At 34.0% G+C, this 19,224-nt stretch overlaps 1 protein-coding gene across 3 annotated transcripts in view; it reads right to left on the bottom strand.

Moving 5' to 3' along the window:
• The window catches only part of LOC110021277 (nuclear transcription factor Y subunit A-7-like), a 22,363-nt gene extending 3,139 nt beyond the window's left edge, over window positions 1–19,224 (bottom strand). Inside the window, exons 1-4 of one of the 3 annotated variants that reach the window (XM_020719712.1) lie at window positions 19,189–19,224; window positions 18,071–18,450; window positions 4,821–4,930; window positions 4,613–4,681 (exon numbers count right to left, since the gene is read on the bottom strand). In XM_020719712.1, coding sequence (XP_020575371.1) covers window positions 4,613–4,681; window positions 4,821–4,930; window positions 18,071–18,359 — 468 coding nt within the window. In that variant the 5' untranslated portion in view covers window positions 18,360–18,450; window positions 19,189–19,224. The remainder of the gene's footprint in view (window positions 1–4,612; window positions 4,682–4,820; window positions 4,931–18,070; window positions 18,451–19,188) is intronic. The other 2 variants (XM_020719714.1, XM_020719713.1) reach the window with 2 other exon arrangements.

The following is a 19,224-nucleotide window of genomic DNA, read 5'->3' as shown; positions in this document are numbered from 1 at the left end:
GGGAAAGCATTTCCTTAAAGATAAAAAGCACACATTTTATCTCATCACTTTGTTCTTTGGACTCGTGATCCTTTCTAACTCTTTCCTTGGTGGTGTGAATCCACAAACAAATCATGATCTAGCATCCTAAAATATGTGACGAGTATGAATCATGTCACTAATAATAAGAGTTACACAAGTAATTGAACCAAATTAAATTCTAATAACATAGAGTGCACCAAAGAGTTTGTAATGCAACAGATGCACCAACTTAAAAGAGAAATGATTGTGGTGATAAGATAAAATTTAGAACATATCCCAAGAGTTAGCACCAAAGATACAAGTGCCCTCTACTCCAAAATCAGCGGTGCAACAGAAGAGAGAACCTGTTGTTGGGGCAAAGAAGAACTTCATCGTCTACTTTGGTAGAAAAAGAAGAAACATGTTACCCTGATAATGCTAATTCAACTCCTGAATATGGGAGAGATAGAAGGCTAGAAGAATCCCAGAAGAGCTGTCAACTAGAGAATGTTTTTTTTCCAAAGATATCGCCAAAGTAGAGGCATAGGAGAGATTCAAAATTCCCTCTCTGAAATCTAAGAAGGGTAGATCTGACCCCACTCAACATATAGCCTCTTTTGAGTCGATGATTTCTCTGCCAAAAAAAATGATGATTTGAAATGCCGCTTATTTTTCACGACCTTTAAAAAGTCGGCGCTCAGATAGTTTAACTTACCATTGAGTAATTACCTCATTCGTCAAAATCAAGTGCATATATGTCATACAATTTGTCAGTGCAGAAAAACTAAAGAAGAGTTCACATGACTAAGTCAAATTTGTCAGGAGCCAAAAGAACCATTGAGAGTCTTTCATTACAAGTTTTCAAAAAGAGATGATAGAAGTTAAAGACCTCAAGCTACAATCACGCATACCACGCACACTTAAAGACAAAGATGATCATTTTATATATGCTCTCGAGTTGCAATAAGAGAGCAAGTTATGAACATGGTGACGGTGTTGAATCATTTTTGGTAAGCCCTGGTCACCGACCAAAGGTTTGTTGAAGGAATCAACATCAAACATCTTGTTCGCTCAGATTCTTGATTAATGGTTAACTAGGTAAGTGAATAGTATGAATCTAGAGAAAAAATAACGTGCAAGTTGCTCCTCAAGGTGAAGATAGATTGGAAAGTTCAAAATTTTTCAGGGTTGAACACATCCCTCGAAAACAAAACCAACTCAATCAATTATCCAAAATGGGTGAACTCCAATGGAAAGCATATGTAGAAGTTAATTCACCCAATAGCTGAATAACCATAAATGATGGAAATTGAATCGCGGCAAGAACCGAGCCGAGTGGAACCCTATGTCGAATACCTGAAGACTAGAGTACCGCCCTTTAGTGTAAAGGATTCCAAAAAGTTGAAGATCAAGTCAGCCCAATGCCTACTGCTCGACAGCGTGTTGTTATGAAGATCTACCACTTCTTATATATACGGTGTGTCAAAGAAAGAGAAGTCACCCACATACTGAACGAAGTGCATTTTGGAGAATGAGGGAGCAATTTTGGAAGAAATTTAGCAAATCGGATTAGGAGGCGGTAAGTCTATTTCGAGCCTACACTCATAAAATATTCATGAATATTTTCCAGAAGATGTGAGCAAAGTCAGAAATGCACCTACATGCAATTAGAACCCTCCCAAAAACTACAGCCAATCATGAGCTCCTGACCATTTGTTGTCCAGTGTATAGATGTCGGTCATTTTTTAACTACAAATAACCAGAGAAAATTCATCCTAATTGTGATTGACTACTTCTCAAAATGGATTGAAATAAAGGCCCTAACTAAAAATCACACCCGAATTAATTCGCAAGTTTATTTGGACAAATTTTTTTGTATTACAGACAACCTATGATAATCGTCACTGACCTCAACATTAAGTTCGTAAATAAGAATGTCAGACTTCTATCAAAACCGGAGAATTTGCTTCCAATTTACTTTGATCCACCATCCAAAGAACATAAAATAGAAGCAACGAGCAAGTTCATTCTCAAGCTACTCTAGAAGAAAGTAAAAGAACCAAAGGAAAATTGGAGCGGAACCGCTCCATCCAACATTCGTGGCAACTCCTTCAATGAGAACTGGACAAACATCTTTCATCCTTTCACAAGGCTTAAAAGCAATATAGGAGTGTAACCCGCATAACCAGAGGTAATAATCACATCCAACTTTGATGAGGCTAAACTCAATAAGCGCCGATGATGAAGGTATACAACCTATGCTTGAGCTACTCGAAGAGTTGCAGATTCAATCGGCCTTAAGCAGGAAAAAAAAATAAGATGAGAGTGATAAAATACAACTTTGATGTGAGAAAAAAAAGCTTTAAATTTGGTGAAATTATGCAAAAGGCAAACCTTAAAGCGCACAAGCAAAACATTGGCAAGCTGGAGCAGACTTGGATGGCACCCAATATCATTCAAGAGTGAGTATGACTAGAAACATACAAAATAAAGACTCATACTGATGGGCAGTTGGGAGAGCGGGAACTGAAAAAAGACAGTTGAAATGTGTCTTTCGAGATGGCTATAGTGAGGAGGAATGTGTGATAATGAAGCGAGAGGGATGTGGATAAGTCAAAGGATAAACAACACCTCAGAAGCGAGATATGGAAGAAGCACCACTCGACCATTAGAGGAGATTCAGGACCTCGGAACGAGATACAGTCAAAACACTACTCACCTTCGAATATAGCCCTAGTAGACAAAACTTGGACGTCGACGGCTGTCTTGACCAAAAACACTAAGAAAAATCTCCTAAAACACTAAAATAATATAAAAGTACTACTATGATAGCTCATGGTGGTGGACCCTCAATTAGGCGGTAGTTCCCAAGCAAGGAAAGGATCGACCGCCCCCCTCCTCCGTTAGGTTGAACTGGTTCATGCTGAACTGAACCGGTCCAAGCAGCCCACAGCTACCGCATCTAGCACGCTGTGCGGCAGATGCCCTTGCATCACCTCCCTTACCAACTCCTACTAAAATCCATACACCTCACTACACTACCTGCACAATTTCCCTTGAACTCACGCACTGCTCTCTCAGGCCCAACCACATTGCATGCCCATCTCACACGACGTCTGCTCCATCTCACCCGTTGCAAACCAATTGCCCATAAGATGCTCTGCATCGCCTCTTCTCATCTCCTAACCACTGACAAAACCACCTCCTGTCAATCATGAAGGACGGAAATTAAGTAGTTAAATTAAGAGTTTTCTATAATTAAGGGCTTCCTTATTTAAATTATTTACAATATCTTTATTCTGATTTATTTCCCTTTTACTTGAATTTTTAGATTAGGAATATATATCATTAAATTATCTAAATAAATTATACATAATATTTCGTACCTAAAATAGATTGTAGGATTATTATTTAATGAAACAAAAGCAAAGGGAAAAGGCATCGAGCCTACACAGAATTCAGTCTATTTTTCTCAAAACTTTGACATGGTATCAGAGCTAAAATTTTGCCCTAACCACCGGTAGTTATTGGAGTACTGTCAAGGCTGCGGGAAGTGAGGAACTATTTCTTTGTCTTGATTCGCCCATCTAAGAATTTTCGTCCATTGTGACTGCTTCGTCCGCCTTCGCTCGCCATCGATTGCTTCGCTTTTGATTGTGTTTGCTTTGTCTTTTGCCTACTTCGACCTTCTTCGACTGCTTCTTCCATCTCCCGTGTTTATTTACACCTGCGATCTGCGATCCTGTCCATTTGTTGTCTCGTCTGCAATCCTGCAATCGATTATCTCGTCTGCAATTAAAGCCTCATACGCAATCTGCGATCCCGTTCGCTTCGTCCGCTTCGGATCTCCTTTGCAAGTCATTGCTGCTTCTGTGGCATCTTCGATTGCTTCTTCTGCTTCGGCTTCATTCGCTTCGATTTTTTTAAAAGTTGTTATGAAACGAATAATTTTTTTAAAAGCTACTATGAATATTATAAAGATTTTCCTTTTTGAAAAGGTCAGAAGGCAATTGTCCTACAGCTACACACTTTAGCAGATATAGCTGTAAAAATCAAATTCATAACACAAACTTTTTGGAAGTGACAAGAAAGCAATAGCTAAATGGGAGCATAACCACAGTTTAAAATGCAAAATTGTAAAAAAGCTGCCACAAACAGACCCTAAATATCATAATCATTGTGATGATGCAATTATCTAGTCAATAAGACCCAAATTACCCTTGCAGTAAAATTTTGAAGCTTCCTTTTGTTACCATTTACTCAATTTTCATTATAAATGTTGTTAAGTTCTCAATTTTAATGGATGGTGGCTTTCCCTTGATTTCATGGAAACAAAAGCGTCAACTTATAAACTTGATTTCAAGATTGCCTAATACATTAAATGTTTTTATGTCAATACATTCAATTATAACACGAAGAAGTTCATGAAGTTCAAGATGAAGTCAACATTCAATGAGCTATTGGAATTCTCACCGTACTACTAAACATAACAAAATGCAATTTGATTGAAACTGCCATGTAAACATGTGAAAATAATCAAGCAACACTACATCACAAACAAAATGTACTTAATGAAAGAGAAAAGAAGGTAGGTAAGATAAGAGATCATAACCATTGCTTGAGCTCCATGAGTTGTAAAGAGGCCATAGCATTGATCCATGTACGGATAATTTGAGCAAGCCTACTCAAACAGTCGCAGAAATCAATCACATGTAAAAGCAATTGTGTGCACTGGATTTTAGTGGTAGTTGTGGTGTACTTTGTACAAAAGATGAGGAAAGCGGGTGAGGTTGGTGATAGTCAATAAAGGACGTGCTTACCACTGATTGACCAAGTCCTAGCTCAAAACGACCGTGAAAGTCAGATGGGGATTGTAGAGAGATGATAGTAGAATGCTGCTGAGTTCTCTGAGGCTTTTCTGAATCCTTGTCTGAACCAAAAACTTGTTAGCATTTGAAAGTTTTTCACAAATAAGAGATTATTGTTAAAAGTGCAAACAACGAAAGCATAACATCCCAATGAAAAAGTTTGACTCGACTTATAGGACAAGAAAATTTAAACAAGATAGGGACATTTATTAATGCCATAATCCCCAATCCTTATGGACTGAACATGATGCTAGAAAGTAATAAATGCATTTTAATTCCAATAAGGATCACGTTTTTTAACGTTTTTTAACATTTTCATTTCCCAAAAAAAAAAAACAGGTAGCAAGAAGGGGAGATTTACATAAGGCAATTTGGTAGGCTATTTTTATTTTTAGGTTAGTTTCATTATGCAATCAAAGCTTAAGAAAGCAGGTTTCAGTCCTGCAGAAGTGTAGCTGGTACACTTGATTTAAAGAAAACCAAGGGACAAAGAAGAATGGAAGAGTATTTGAAAAAAAATTTACTAATAACCATTTATTCGGCTTAGGAGGATGCATGGACAAACGTCAAGGGCTAATTAATCACTTCATTGTTTGACGGATTGACTCCATTAAAACTATTACATACAACATCAACATTTAAAAATACTATCACTTCCACTCATCTCTCGGTCATGTAAAAGTATTCCCTCCCAAATTATAGAAAAGTTAAAATCCAAATTGAAGCACACATGCATAATCCAAAATAAAGGCTTTTGTTTTTCCTTCCTCATTCAAGTTGATATTGTCAACCCTCCTCGCTAGCACTAATAAGAAAAGAAACTCCTTAACCTTAGACACTATCAAGCTTACTAAGGTTTTCTGCAAGTCCGTAACAACTTACAATCAGACACAGCCCCGCAACAAACTTCCACCAGCTCTTACTAATAATCAGCATTAACAATATTTGGATGTTCTAGTGCCTGATCGATCAAACCGACTTGCATTAAATAAAAATATTTGGGCGTGAAGAGAGTAGTTGGCTGTACAGAAAAATAAATAAATACATAAAACAAAAGCAATGTGCTAGACTTGATAATTACCTTGCTTTTGAACTTCTCTAATTAAAAAAACCGACTTTCCATTGGTTCTTTGCAATATTTTAGAAGATGAATGTGTATGACAAGACATTTTACTATCACAAGTCAAGGCATAATTTCAATTGTATAACCCAGCATTTTATATTTTTATATTTTATCAATAACAAATAAGGGCATTTACAGGCATTTACATGTAACAAATAAGGGCATTTACATGCATAGCACACAATTCATATGTATTTACATATCTCACACTTAAACTTGCATATTTACACACACTCAAATTTTCAATATCAGAGAAAAAAATAGCACTATTACCACCTTTTAAAAGTAAAGTCAAACACACATTTTCATGCACAGGTTTAAAGCACCAGTGTTGTATGTACATATGAAAGTTTATGTGTGAAATATATAAATACATAAGAACTGTATGCTACATATATAAATTTCCCTAAAAAATATATGAAAAAATTCAAATATAAGTAAACAATAAATTATAAGTCCTTAATTATATGATTTTTATTAAAACTCTAAAGTACAATTGACATAAATCTGTAAATTTAAATAAAATTAGACTACAAAATAAAGTAAGACAGCTAATCATGCCCTCCTCGTGTAATTATTTTGGAAGCTCCATATCCTCCAAGTTTTCTACATCAACTGAGAAATCAATCAAATGTTGATGCAGGTTGAAGTGTTGCAAAATTAGTTTCAATAACAAGGTTCATACCATTTAAGGCATTATTCTCATCGCTTGCATTTATTTCTGCTTGGTGCACATGTTAAGGACAGTAAAGAAAAAAAAAATTTCTTTATTCTATTTTAAATAAGTTTGAGTTAACACTCGCATAAATAATTTTATCTTTTAAATGTTTTATTTAATGATATCAATGTTATATACAATATACCAATTATTAATTTAATAACTTCAAATTAACTTAAGTTATAACTTACAAACAAGGTACATGCCTCAACAGTTGAGCCAATCAGGTGCACACTATGCACATGGGGCAGCAACTCGGTCTGCAAGGCATATGCCCACAAGCCAAATGCCTCTCGAAACTCCCTTGAGAAAATTTTGTTCAATTCATCCCAATGCACGACCCATGCTGGCTCCCAATATCTTTTACAACATTGATTCTTCCTAGTATATGTGGGACAATCAATTCCACCTCCATTTATTTTCCACGAAGACCAACAATCATCCACCTCTTTCACTTCAAGCCATATCACTGATCCGTGGGTTTATCATTGCCAACTTGTAATTCTGTGGATTATTGTAATTTCTATAATTATTATTTTGCCTATTTATCAATTAATGGACTATTAAAATTATTTTATAATAATTATTTCCTAATTTTGTAAACTATTCTAGGATTATGTTAACTACTGCACAAATATTTGAATGAAATACACAATCACTCCTCCCCAATGTTATCATAGTATTGAAGATTTAAACTACTTCTGTGAAGACCGACTTGGGGACTTGAAATCTCCAAGGCGAGACTAATGGTCCGACGATGACTCATAAATTTCACAATTATAATAATTCTTACTTAATAGTCAAAGAATTTACTAAAACATAGTAAAGTATTTAAAATATCCTAATAGAATAATTATGTTTCTATAGCACAATAACTCAATGAAAAGAAAATAATATACATGCTAGATTTTTCTATCAAGTGATCATATGACAATCTGAATATTTTAATAACATTTACGTCCATAAATGACATATAAAATTTCTTATGATGCATAAGCGTTTGAAATATTAACCCATCCTTTACTTTTCAAAATCTAAAATTTAAATTTACTTAATTTTATATGTTTTAACAAATGCATTTGTTTCACAAGCATCATCCAAACATAACCTAACATACCCATAGCAAAAACGTACCCTGTCGGCATAGTAGGACATAGAACATGTCTACTATTATAAAGACACCTACTCACCATTGATTAATATATCCCCTCTTAGCACAATGGAACAAAATCTTATTTTCACTATTGTCTGAAGTAGTAAGCAAAACATCAATGCATATAGGTACATAAGTGTCTCCAACTAGTACCATAAGAGAATAAACTCCCTGCAACATGCACATGCAAACGTTCATATATAAAATACTTTTTATTTTTCTTTATCATAACATGCTTATCTACTAATTATTATGTCAACATGTTAAAAACATATAAATCATGAGATAATGAAAAGAAAACTATTGTATATGCATTCATAAAGTAATACTGGGATTGTTTTATTGACATAACAATTGCAACAGAGAACCAATCAACATGTCATAAATAGTAAGAACTAGAATGAAAAAAATACAACTTAAATACAAAAGTTTTAAAAGTAGGAAATAGTAATTACCTACCAATTATCTCTTTCATAAACTTGATCATGAAATCTTCAACACCCTAGGCTCCACATTGACATTAGGTGATGCGGGAGATTCTTCCCCCATCATTTTCTCACGGTACTGTAGCTGAAACAGTATCGCGAGAAAACATATAGTGGGAGACGGAAGTCGGGCTGCCGAAACAGTCCAATTTTTTCTTTCTTATTCTTTTTTTTTTCTATTATGCTTCAATCCTTTTTAGTCCTTCCCTCTATATATGTATATATATATATATATATATATATATATATGTATATATAAATGTGTGTGTGTGTGTGTGTTATACAGTTTGGAGTAGCACTAGCACTTTTTGGCATGCTTTGCCGTCAACTTCTCTTCTTCCCTTTGAGAGCAATATCCTAGGGTCCTAGGTGATGCTTCGGTTGTATATCTTGGTTTCCAGGTGGTGATCTATCCTCCCCACATCAAACCCTACCACACCACAACGTCCTTCCTAGCTACAGCCGCCCGCATAAACAATAGCTTTACTGTTTTTCAATACAGTCTTCCCATTCACACCCTTCACGGGCCCTATCCCGCACAGCCGCCCCCAGGAAAATAGCTTTACAACTTTTCAATGCAGTCTTCCCATTCACACACTTCTTGCTCACGACCCCTATCCCGCACAACCGCCCCCTTGCTGCCTTGCAGCCCTCCCCCTCCCCCGCTTTGGCCCTTCACTGTCATCATCCAAAAACAGTAAACCTACTATATTCCTTTTGTCCCTGGCTGTTCCAACCTTTTCCTATCTCGCCTCGCCGCTCTCACCATTTAACCTGCTTCCCTTGCTGTCCCAGCATACCTCTTCGCTACCAAAAAGATTCTCGCCCCTCCTTTGACTGTCCCAACCACCTATAACCACATTTCAATCATATACCTTTGCTCCTCAACGACCTAGCCGACTTCCACCACCCATAAGCCGAGTCTTAGCATGAGTTCATGTCATGTTGTTGTAATTTCCCGTTTTAGTGTGTTGATTGTACCCACCTATTTGTTTTCGGTAATAGTATATGTTTTTCCTACCGTGGTTTGAGTTAACTCCGGCATCATTACCTCAACTTATAATCAATGACATCCAACTTTTAATATTTTGCATGAAATCAAGTACTCATATATATTAAATCCTGAACAAGTTGATCACCATCCAATACTAAAAAGTTCTATAATTAAATTGGGTGAAATCCTTTAATTAGATTTACTAAGAGTCCTCCCACAATAGAAGTATTTATTTCATTAAAATAAATTCTAAACCAAAATCGATCTCAGCTATGATGCTACTAGTTATTTTACATTTCAATTCATACGACGGCTATAATATCACTAAAATTTCTTTTTTAAAAAAATTAAAATTTATGCTAATATTTTCCTTTATTTATTTAATAATTTATTTTAATTCCTATAAAAATAGTATAATTGATTTAAAAATGAATTTACAACTTGCAAATTTCATGCATAAAAATCATAAGATATCTTTAAAATAAATAAATTGATTTTCTTAAATTAACTTTTAAGTTTTCAAAAACATGAATAAATTGATATCTCAATTGAAGTGTGGAAATATTTAGACGATTTGGGAATTTCTTGGCTTACTAAACTCTTTAATATTATTTATTATTTTAAAAACTAAAAAAACTAAAAAGATGCTTGAGGAGTCGAGGAAGAGTATTTTGGTTCCCATTTTTAAGAACAAAGAGGATGCAAAAGAGTGTGCAAATTATGGAGGACTTAAGTTGATGTGTCATACTTTAAAATTATGGGAGAGGGTAGTTAAACATAGGCTAAGACGTATTATAAAGATTTCTCATAATCAATTTGGATTTATGTCGGGCAAGTCCACTATGAAAGCTATACATTTATTGAGAGGTTTGATGGAGAAGTTCAAAGATAATAAGGATGATCTACATTTTATTTTTATTGATTTAGAAAAAGTCTACGATAAGGTTCTAAGAGATATCCTTTGGAAAGTTCTTGAGAACAAAGGTGTTGATTTGACTTATATTCAAGTCATTAAGGATATGTATACTAGAGTTGTTACTTGTGTTCGAACAGAAGGAGGATTGACTAAATACTTTCCTATTTTTGTTGGATTACATCAGGGATCAACTTTAAGCCCATATCTTTTTGCTTTAGTTATGGATGGTCTTACTGGACATTTACAGGAGGATGTACCTTGTTTATGTTTTTTGTTGATGATATCCTTCTCGTGGATAAGACGAAAGAAAAAGCCCAGGAAAAACTTAAATTATGGAGGTCTACATTGGAGTCCAAGGGCCTTTGTTTGAGTAGAACTAAAACTGAATACATTGAATATAATTTTAGTAGTATTAGCACTAGTGACAGAAGTGTAACTTTGGGTGATCAAATTATTAAAAGGTGTGAACGATTTAGATATCTCGGGTCTATTGTTCAAAGCGATGGTGATATAGATGGGGATGTTATTAGTAGAATTCAAATTGGTTGGTTGAAGTGGAGAAATGCTTCGGGCCTTTCGTGTGATAGAAAAGTGCTGCTTAGACTAAATGGAAAATTTTATAAGATGGTGGTGAGACCCGCAATGCTCTATGGTACAAAATGTTGGCCTTTAAAAGAGAAGCATAATACTAAGTTAAGTGTTGCCAAGATGAGAATGATTAGGTGGATGAGTGGCTTTACACTTATGGACAAAATTGGAAAGAATATATCCTTGAAAGGGTTGATGTTGCTCTAGTGGCAGACAAGATTAGATAAAATCATCTTAGATGGTTTGGTCACAGTAAATGTCTGTCATCCGATGATCCAGTTAGAGGAGTTGGTGTGTTAGGTTCGACTTATGTTAAAAAAGGTTGAGGTCAACCTAAAAGATTTGGGCATGTTGTAAAAAAATGATCTGAATTTATTAGAATTAAATGGAAATATGACACTCAATAGGATTCAATGGAGAAAAAGGCCGACACCCCATAGTGGGATAAAGACTTGTTGTTGACAGAAAATACACTAGATGCAATTAACCATTGCTTTAGACCAACCCTCCATGCAGAGACATAATTCTTTGAATTTTTCAAATTTTATTTTAAATTTTTATTTGTGTTAATTATCTTATTCGAAAGAGTATCATATGTTAATATATTTCTATATGAAATGCAGGAAAAAAAAATCTTATAGAAAGATACAATACATTTAATTACTTTGTATTAGAAATAACTCACTCTTCGAATTGTGTTCATCTTTTGATTTCATCTCCTATACTTGATATGTGGTGCAAGTTCCACTTGCTTTTCGTCCAACTTCTTACATTGCTTGTGCCTTTTGCAATCCTCAGTGCTCCTTCATGCTGCACCCTACTCAGATCATACCTTCTGCTTTGACTTGCAACATTTCTTAATCACTGCAATCCTTAGTGCACCATTGTCTCACTTGTGGTGCATCTTCTCAGCTCGTGATAATCTGCTGCCATTGCTTCAAACCGCTTGTCGCATGTGCAAACATACCCTTGACTATTTCCTTTATCCTTTCATCTATAAACTTTGCCCACTCTTATCTTTGAAGGTGTGCATGTTGCATGTTGCATTAAAAACTAAAAAAAGTTATAAAACACAATGCTATCAAGCATTTACAAAGTGATCTCTACACTCTCTAAAAAAAACAAAAAGTGACTATAATTTATATTTCTTGTTAGAAGTTATATTAGAAAATAATTTATTATTGTTAGTAGTTATGAGGATTATATTTAATTTCTAATATAACTTTATTTCATTTCCTATTTTAGATTTATTTTTTTGGATTGGATTTATTTCATTTTCTATTTTAGGTTTTCCTATTTTATGTTATTTTTTTATCTTCAAATAATTAATATGAATTATTAATTAGAGATATTAGGTGTTATATGTTTCCTTTCCTTTTATTTCTTTTTTATTGTTTTTCCTGTTGTAGGATTTATGTAAAGGCTATTTATAATATCTTTTCATATCAATAATATAATACTGCATTATTTTGAATTTCAACATTTCTTATAACGAGACTATCTTGTAGTGCTAACTGTGCACACTGGTGGGCTGCTTTGTTGTTCTAATGGATCAAATTTGTTTGCTCTTCTAACCTAACAGTGTTTGCTTTTGCCCTCATAACTATGTTCTCTACTTGTTGTATTCTTCCTCACTAACCACGAACTATACGAAACTCCACATCATGCATGTCTTAGCGCGAGCTTTGTTCCCACTATTTGCTCATATGGCTTTTACTTGCAACCCTACCTTTTTTATCCTCCCGGATAAATGATCTAAGGATATGTATACTAGAGTTGTTACTTGTGTTCGAACAGAAGGAGGATTGACTAAATACTTTCCTATTTTTGTTGGATTACATCAGGGATCAACTTTAAGCCCATATCTTTTTGCTTTAGTTATGGATGGTCTTACTGGACATTTACAGGAGGATGTACCTTGTTTATGTTTTTTGTTGATGATATCCTTCTCGTGGATAAGACGAAAGAAAAAGCCCAGGAAAAACTTAAATTATGGAGGTCTACATTGGAGTCCAAGGGCCTTTGTTTGAGTAGAACTAAAACTGAATACATTGAATATAATTTTAGTAGTATTAGCACTAGTGACAGAAGTGTAACTTTGGGTGATCAAATTATTAAAAGGTGTGAACGATTTAGATATCTCGGGTCTATTGTTCAAAGCGATGGTGATATAGATGGGGATGTTATTAGTAGAATTCAAATTGGTTGGTTGAAGTGGAGAAATGCTTCGGGCCTTTCGTGTGATAGAAAAGTGCTGCTTAGACTAAATTTTATAAGATGCTGGTGAGACCTGCAATGCTTTATGGCGCTGAATGTTGGCTTTTAGGAGAGAAGCATAAAACTAAGTTAATTGTTACCAAAATGAGAATGCTTAGGTGGATGAGTAATTACACTTATGGACAAAATGCGAAATGAATATATCCGTGATAGGGTTGGTATAGCTCCAGTGACGAATAAAGTTATTCCCATCATTCAAACAAAAAAAGGAAGAGAAAAGTAATGAATGGTAATGTCCCCATAAAAGATTTGGGCACAAATAACCATATACAACAAAAAAATTATCACACAGATTCTTTCAGGAGCGCATATTATAAGGAGGCTCAATATGAAAAAAAGATTTTGGAAACTTCAAAGCAAGACACCAAGCAGAAACTATATAACATTAGGAGAGAAACAAAAGAATAGAGACATAAATATGTGACATATGTGAGAAAAGATAAACCACATAATCACATATTTTACTTTAAGAAAGAAATAAAAAAATTAAAAAACTAGATGATATCAGCCGAAAAGATTCCCTACGATAATTAATAATTATCTTGCATTCTTTGACATTACCTTCTCTTCTGATGCTTTTAGTATATTAGAGGCGCCCATCCCAACACTTCACACAAATTTATTCCATATACTTCCTATCTTAGTAACAAGACAATAAAAATTGTTCATAGACTTAGAAGTTCGTTGCTGACCAGAAGACAATCTCATAAATAAATCTCTCACACTTCAAAAATGCCCTCTATTTATCTAAATTATTCATCAAAATGTTATCTATCGAAAAGTTAACAATATATTCAAAATACAATGTTATAATATACCCATCACAATGTATGTTTCACGAAAAGAACAAAGGATATTAATGAACTTGCTTAAAAAAGAGATAGTCTCTACCACCTTGAAGAATAAAATGAATAAGGGAGCTCCAAGCTACCAATTGTTTTTTTTTTCAAGAAATTTTTAAATTCAATAAAAAAAGACATGGCTCCAGCAATTGCATCTTGTCCATCCTTCTTTTATTAGTCTAAATACTATTTTAAAATTATTATTATAAAATATTAATATGGAAGAATTTTATAGTGATATTTGTGAGTTAGCAAAACACAAACACGCCATTTTTAGAAACATAAGAACTCAATGCCATTATTTATTCATTCATAGTGACATTTAATTACCATTCTCATCATTTAACAGATTCAAGGATTAATGAAATGTATCTCAGATCTATATCTATCTATATCTACACACACAGATATATATATATAAGCCAAAAGTGATATAGGTACACTTCCCCACCTTTTCAACGTGATAAAAAATTAATTTGATGTTAAAATTTAAAAAACAAGATAATAATGCCTAGAATTTTTGTAATCATTCTCTCTCCATATATTTCCAAAAAAGTTGAATAACACACGAGTCTACTTATGTGAACACACTTCAAAAAAATGGGGTGCCTAAACAAATAAACAAACACCCACTTGCTATGACAAGAGCTCTCCTTTTTCAATCCTTTTACAAAAAAAAAAACATTTATAAATATAATATTCAACAAAAGCTATCTTAACAATTGCTCATATCATAAATAGATAGCAACAAGGATCCTTGAGTTCAAGAGACCTACTCAAGTCCTAATGAAATTCTTTCTTCAATTCAACAACTAAAATAACATTATTCCCAAACTATTTTGAAATATTGCATTTGACCATACACAACCTCATAAAAGAGAAAAACTTAGTTCAAGAGCAATTAAATGTGTTTTTACTAATTACCCATACACATCCTCATAAAAGAAACCTACTCAAGTCCTAACAAAATTCTTTCTTCAATTCAACAACTCAAATAACATTATTCCCAAACTATTTTGAAATATTGCACTTGACCATACACGTCCTTATAAAAGAAAAAAATAGTTCAAGAGCAATTAAATGTGTTTTTATTAATTACCCTTTCATTTAAAAGGGGCATAAATGCCGATATTTTCTCACAAGAAAGGTGTATGTATCTATTGATGCCATATTCAATAAAGAGGATATCTACTTTATTGCTACTTACCTAAAAAAAATATATCATACACAAATAAAATTTTTCACCTAAATCACCCTTCCTTACCCCTTCAACCAAACAAGCAACTCTACTCCAAAACAAGTCACTCTTACACAGATCAAGCTTATACAAAAACCACATCATACTCAGTTATTATAAGTTTATTGACAAAGAAAAGTCACATTAATCAATGCATGCTCAATCAATCAAATCAATCCCTACATTAAACTTGTGATCTAAGCCTACAACCAAAGGTACTTAAACTAAACATCCCTAACACCTGTTCATATTATATAAAAATCTTCCTTTTCATCATTAATCATTTCCTGCCAGCATCAATGCTATTTCAATCCATCAAACCATCTCCAAGGATTTAAATAAACAATAATTGACATTATGTTGTGAAAGAATTGTAAACCATTTAAATAATAAATGGGAATTTATGACGGTAAAGAAGGCAATAAAACTAGTAGTGTGCATGGTTTGTCACTGTTAAGTACAAAACGGAAGGATCACTAGAAAGGCATAAGTTAGATTTGTGGAAAAAAGCTCAGATAAATGATATTGATTACTTGAAACTATTGCTCATAGAGCTAAAATGAGCATTAATGAGTTATTTTATCACGAGATGCTAATAATAACTTAAAAATACAACAATTTGATGTGAAAAATGCCTTCTTGTGGGGCGATATTGAGGAAATGGAAAATGAAGGTTCCACAAAAATTTGACTCAAATATAAAAAAAAAAATATGTAAAATAAAGTTAAAATATCCAAAAAGAGCATTATTGGATATAAACAATTTCCAAAGATACGGTTCAATAGGTTCACTAATGTAATGCTCAACATGTGATACAAATAAAGTTAAAATGATCATGAATTATTTATGAAACACACAAATTCAAGATGTTTGTATTTATGCTGAAAGGTTACATGCCATGCAATTAGTGAGAGGGAAAAGCCCTTCGTGCTTATGACATCATTTATCTCTCTAAAGCTAATATCAATTTATCGTCAACAAATAGGAGAAAATTGTTGACCATATGAGCCTTAATGACCATCTTTCATGCTATGCTAAGCCAATTAATGATTTAATAAACCTATAATATTACGTAATTACTTATTAATTGTTCTTATCTCGTAAATGTTAGCATTTTTAGTATTGGTTTTTCTCTTTCTTCTTTTGTTGGCTCATGACACATCATATTCAATTATGGTGATGCTTCAGCTTCAAATTATTTTGGCACTTGCATTACATCATTCCCTTACTTCACAAGCCACTATCCCTCCATCCTTTCCTCATCCATGAAGCCCTTCAAGTACCTCTTGTCTAAATCCCATCACCTTATCGTTAAATCAAAGTGTTTTCCCTCCCTAGTTGATCAATAATTGCTTTCATTTTAAGTAAAAAAGTCATCAGCATCATTTTTCTAGTACAAGTTGTTCATACCTCCATTAGGATGAAAATAAACTCGTATTAACTGCAATATCTACATAGGGCGTAAGAACCTATTTTTGGGCAGAAGTGCCAATGAAGATAAACGGGATGAAATTGAGGAGATGTGCGAGAAAAAGTAGATAGAGCTTAACTTGCTTCACTTTATCTGCTGGCACGAACGGGAAAAAAAATGACGGCTATTATTTCATTTCATGATATTCTACATAGATATAAAATTTCATTGTTCTTAACTTTTCTGGACCGCCTTCCCCTCTTCTTTATGGTATCATGCCTAAACAAGGAAAATGCTTAATTAACTGCAGGTAAGTCTGAACATGGAAAACAGACCTTGCACTAAAGAGCTAGTCTATTTGTACTAGCATAGTTCCTTCAACCAAGGCTTGTAGTCCTCTCATTCAAGGGATTCTGCAACTCCTAGTTAGCATGCCCGTGTAAAACATGAGATATTTAGACATGGCAATCAGCATTTGTGAAAGGAAAATAACAGCTGACATTAAATTTTAGATTTATACAAATAAATTTCATATCACCTCCGCCCATTAACATCTAGTCCAAACACGTGCATTAGAAGTTTTTATAGGCAGAAGTAATCAATTCTTCTAGGAAACTTGCTTCTTGTTGCTTTTTTCATGGGAATAACAGTTAACAAGCCCATACATTTCCCATAATTACTATTTTCATTGATCATGATTAATCGACAATTTAACCGGATCTTTTGTCGCAGCTATGTAAAAATTGTTCCTTAATATTTTCAAAAAATCATAATTTTCAATTTAAACTGTCAGAACAACAATGTTCCACACTACGCAAGGCACACAAGTGAACGACCAATCACTAGCATATCCATACTCATTGCAAATATATTGGTAGAGTGACATCAATATACTGGAACAAAGCATGGGCAAAAAAATGTAGTACTTTTATACTTCTTCACCATCAAATGTTCACTTATGGTGATACTAAACCAATTCTTTCTTGGAGGGTTCACAAATGGATGATTATTCACTCCATAAGGGGTTATTCAACCTAATCAAAACATGTAATACTTAAAATTGAATGTGCTCTATATCCTGATAGAAATAGAATGCAACATGCAAAAGGGATAAGAGTAATGATGATGATGATGGTACAGAATAAATGATTTCTTCCAATTTAAAGGTACTAAACTAGTTTAGACAAATATATCCAGTACAAAGTCCTCACGAATGAAGAACTGCATTGTTATGATTCTCATATTCGGTTGCTCTTAGACCTACTTATAGATATGTAAACTATCTCAGAAAGTGCCGGAGAACTCATTTCCTTTCTAAAAGCTCAATGAAATCAGATAAAATTTGTGGAGGACAAAGAGCAATATGAAGACATAAAATTTGAGGCCAATAAATCAATGGAAGAAAGCAAGCAAAAAAACTTCCTACATAGTTATAGAAATAGTTAAAAACATTGATACCAGGAATAATCAGGAACTTGGGAGGATCACCGCATCCATTCCCTTTCTCTTCTATTGGCTGGCATGAACCCATCTTGCGATCAACAGCATGGTGCACTTGCCCAGAAGCACCTGTTAATGAGCCATCCACACTGGTATGTTCCCCAGACAAATTCTTGAATTTACTGAAGGGTTCTCCATAGAGTGGTTGAGATCCGATCCACCAGGGAGCCAGTTTGGCCTGGGTAGGCTGACCAAGAGAAATCTGGCTGACATCACTGCTGTTCTTGAAGCACATAATATTTTGCATCTTATAAATCCTCAAAAGCCCAAACAAACAGGATGAGTTGTTATCCTGCCTTCAACTGGCACAGACCAACTCTGACACAAATGGAATGATTCTGGAATTTACACAAATATTGGACGACTAACTAATCAATATAGAAAGATATATAAAGCAAGCTGAACACATAGATTTGATCAAATGTTACCCGCAACTAAATACCCTAGATTTATGAATCATTAACTGAAACGAATGGCCAACAAATAAACTTCAAAGTTGCAAACTCAAATAGGAAGAATAAACAAGCTCATGGCAGAGAATACTGGGAATGTCGAGTCAAATACTCAAATAAGAAGAATAAACAAGCTCATCGCAGAGACAAAAAAGAAGAATCATCAGCAGATACAGATCAAACTGCTGAATAATGATAGATTCAATAAAATTAAAAAAATCTGAAACAATCGTACATTCAGAAACAACCAAATTAAAACGAAACAAAAAAAAAACAGAAATCTTTCAATGAACATTATCTTTCAAGCCAAATGACAAACGAAGCCCGTCTCACAACTAATCTGTTCTCGAGAAAGAAAACAGTAACCACCCCAAAGAAACCTTAAAACGATCTACTGAATCCAATGAAAAAAAAAAAAAAAAAAAAAAAAAAAAGAAACAACTAATCTTGGCAATCAAAAACATGAATCCCAAAAGAGGAGCAAAATGAAAAAGTTGAGAGCAGAATCGGACCAAAAAGAAGTAGACAGACCAAAAAAAGAAGTACAGAGAAAAGCAACAAGCTCAACTTGGAATTTTCATCAAGACATCAACCAAACACAGAAAGAACGCAGAGAAAACTCACATTTCAGTGTCTGAAGCTGCAGACCAGTACAAAGTG

Source organism: Phalaenopsis equestris, unplaced genomic scaffold (assembly GCF_001263595.1).
Source record: "Phalaenopsis equestris unplaced genomic scaffold, ASM126359v1 Scaffold000128, whole genome shotgun sequence".
NCBI classification, from domain to species: domain Eukaryota; kingdom Viridiplantae; phylum Streptophyta; class Magnoliopsida; order Asparagales; family Orchidaceae; genus Phalaenopsis; species Phalaenopsis equestris.
This window is presented reverse-complemented; position numbering and strand designations above follow the sequence as displayed.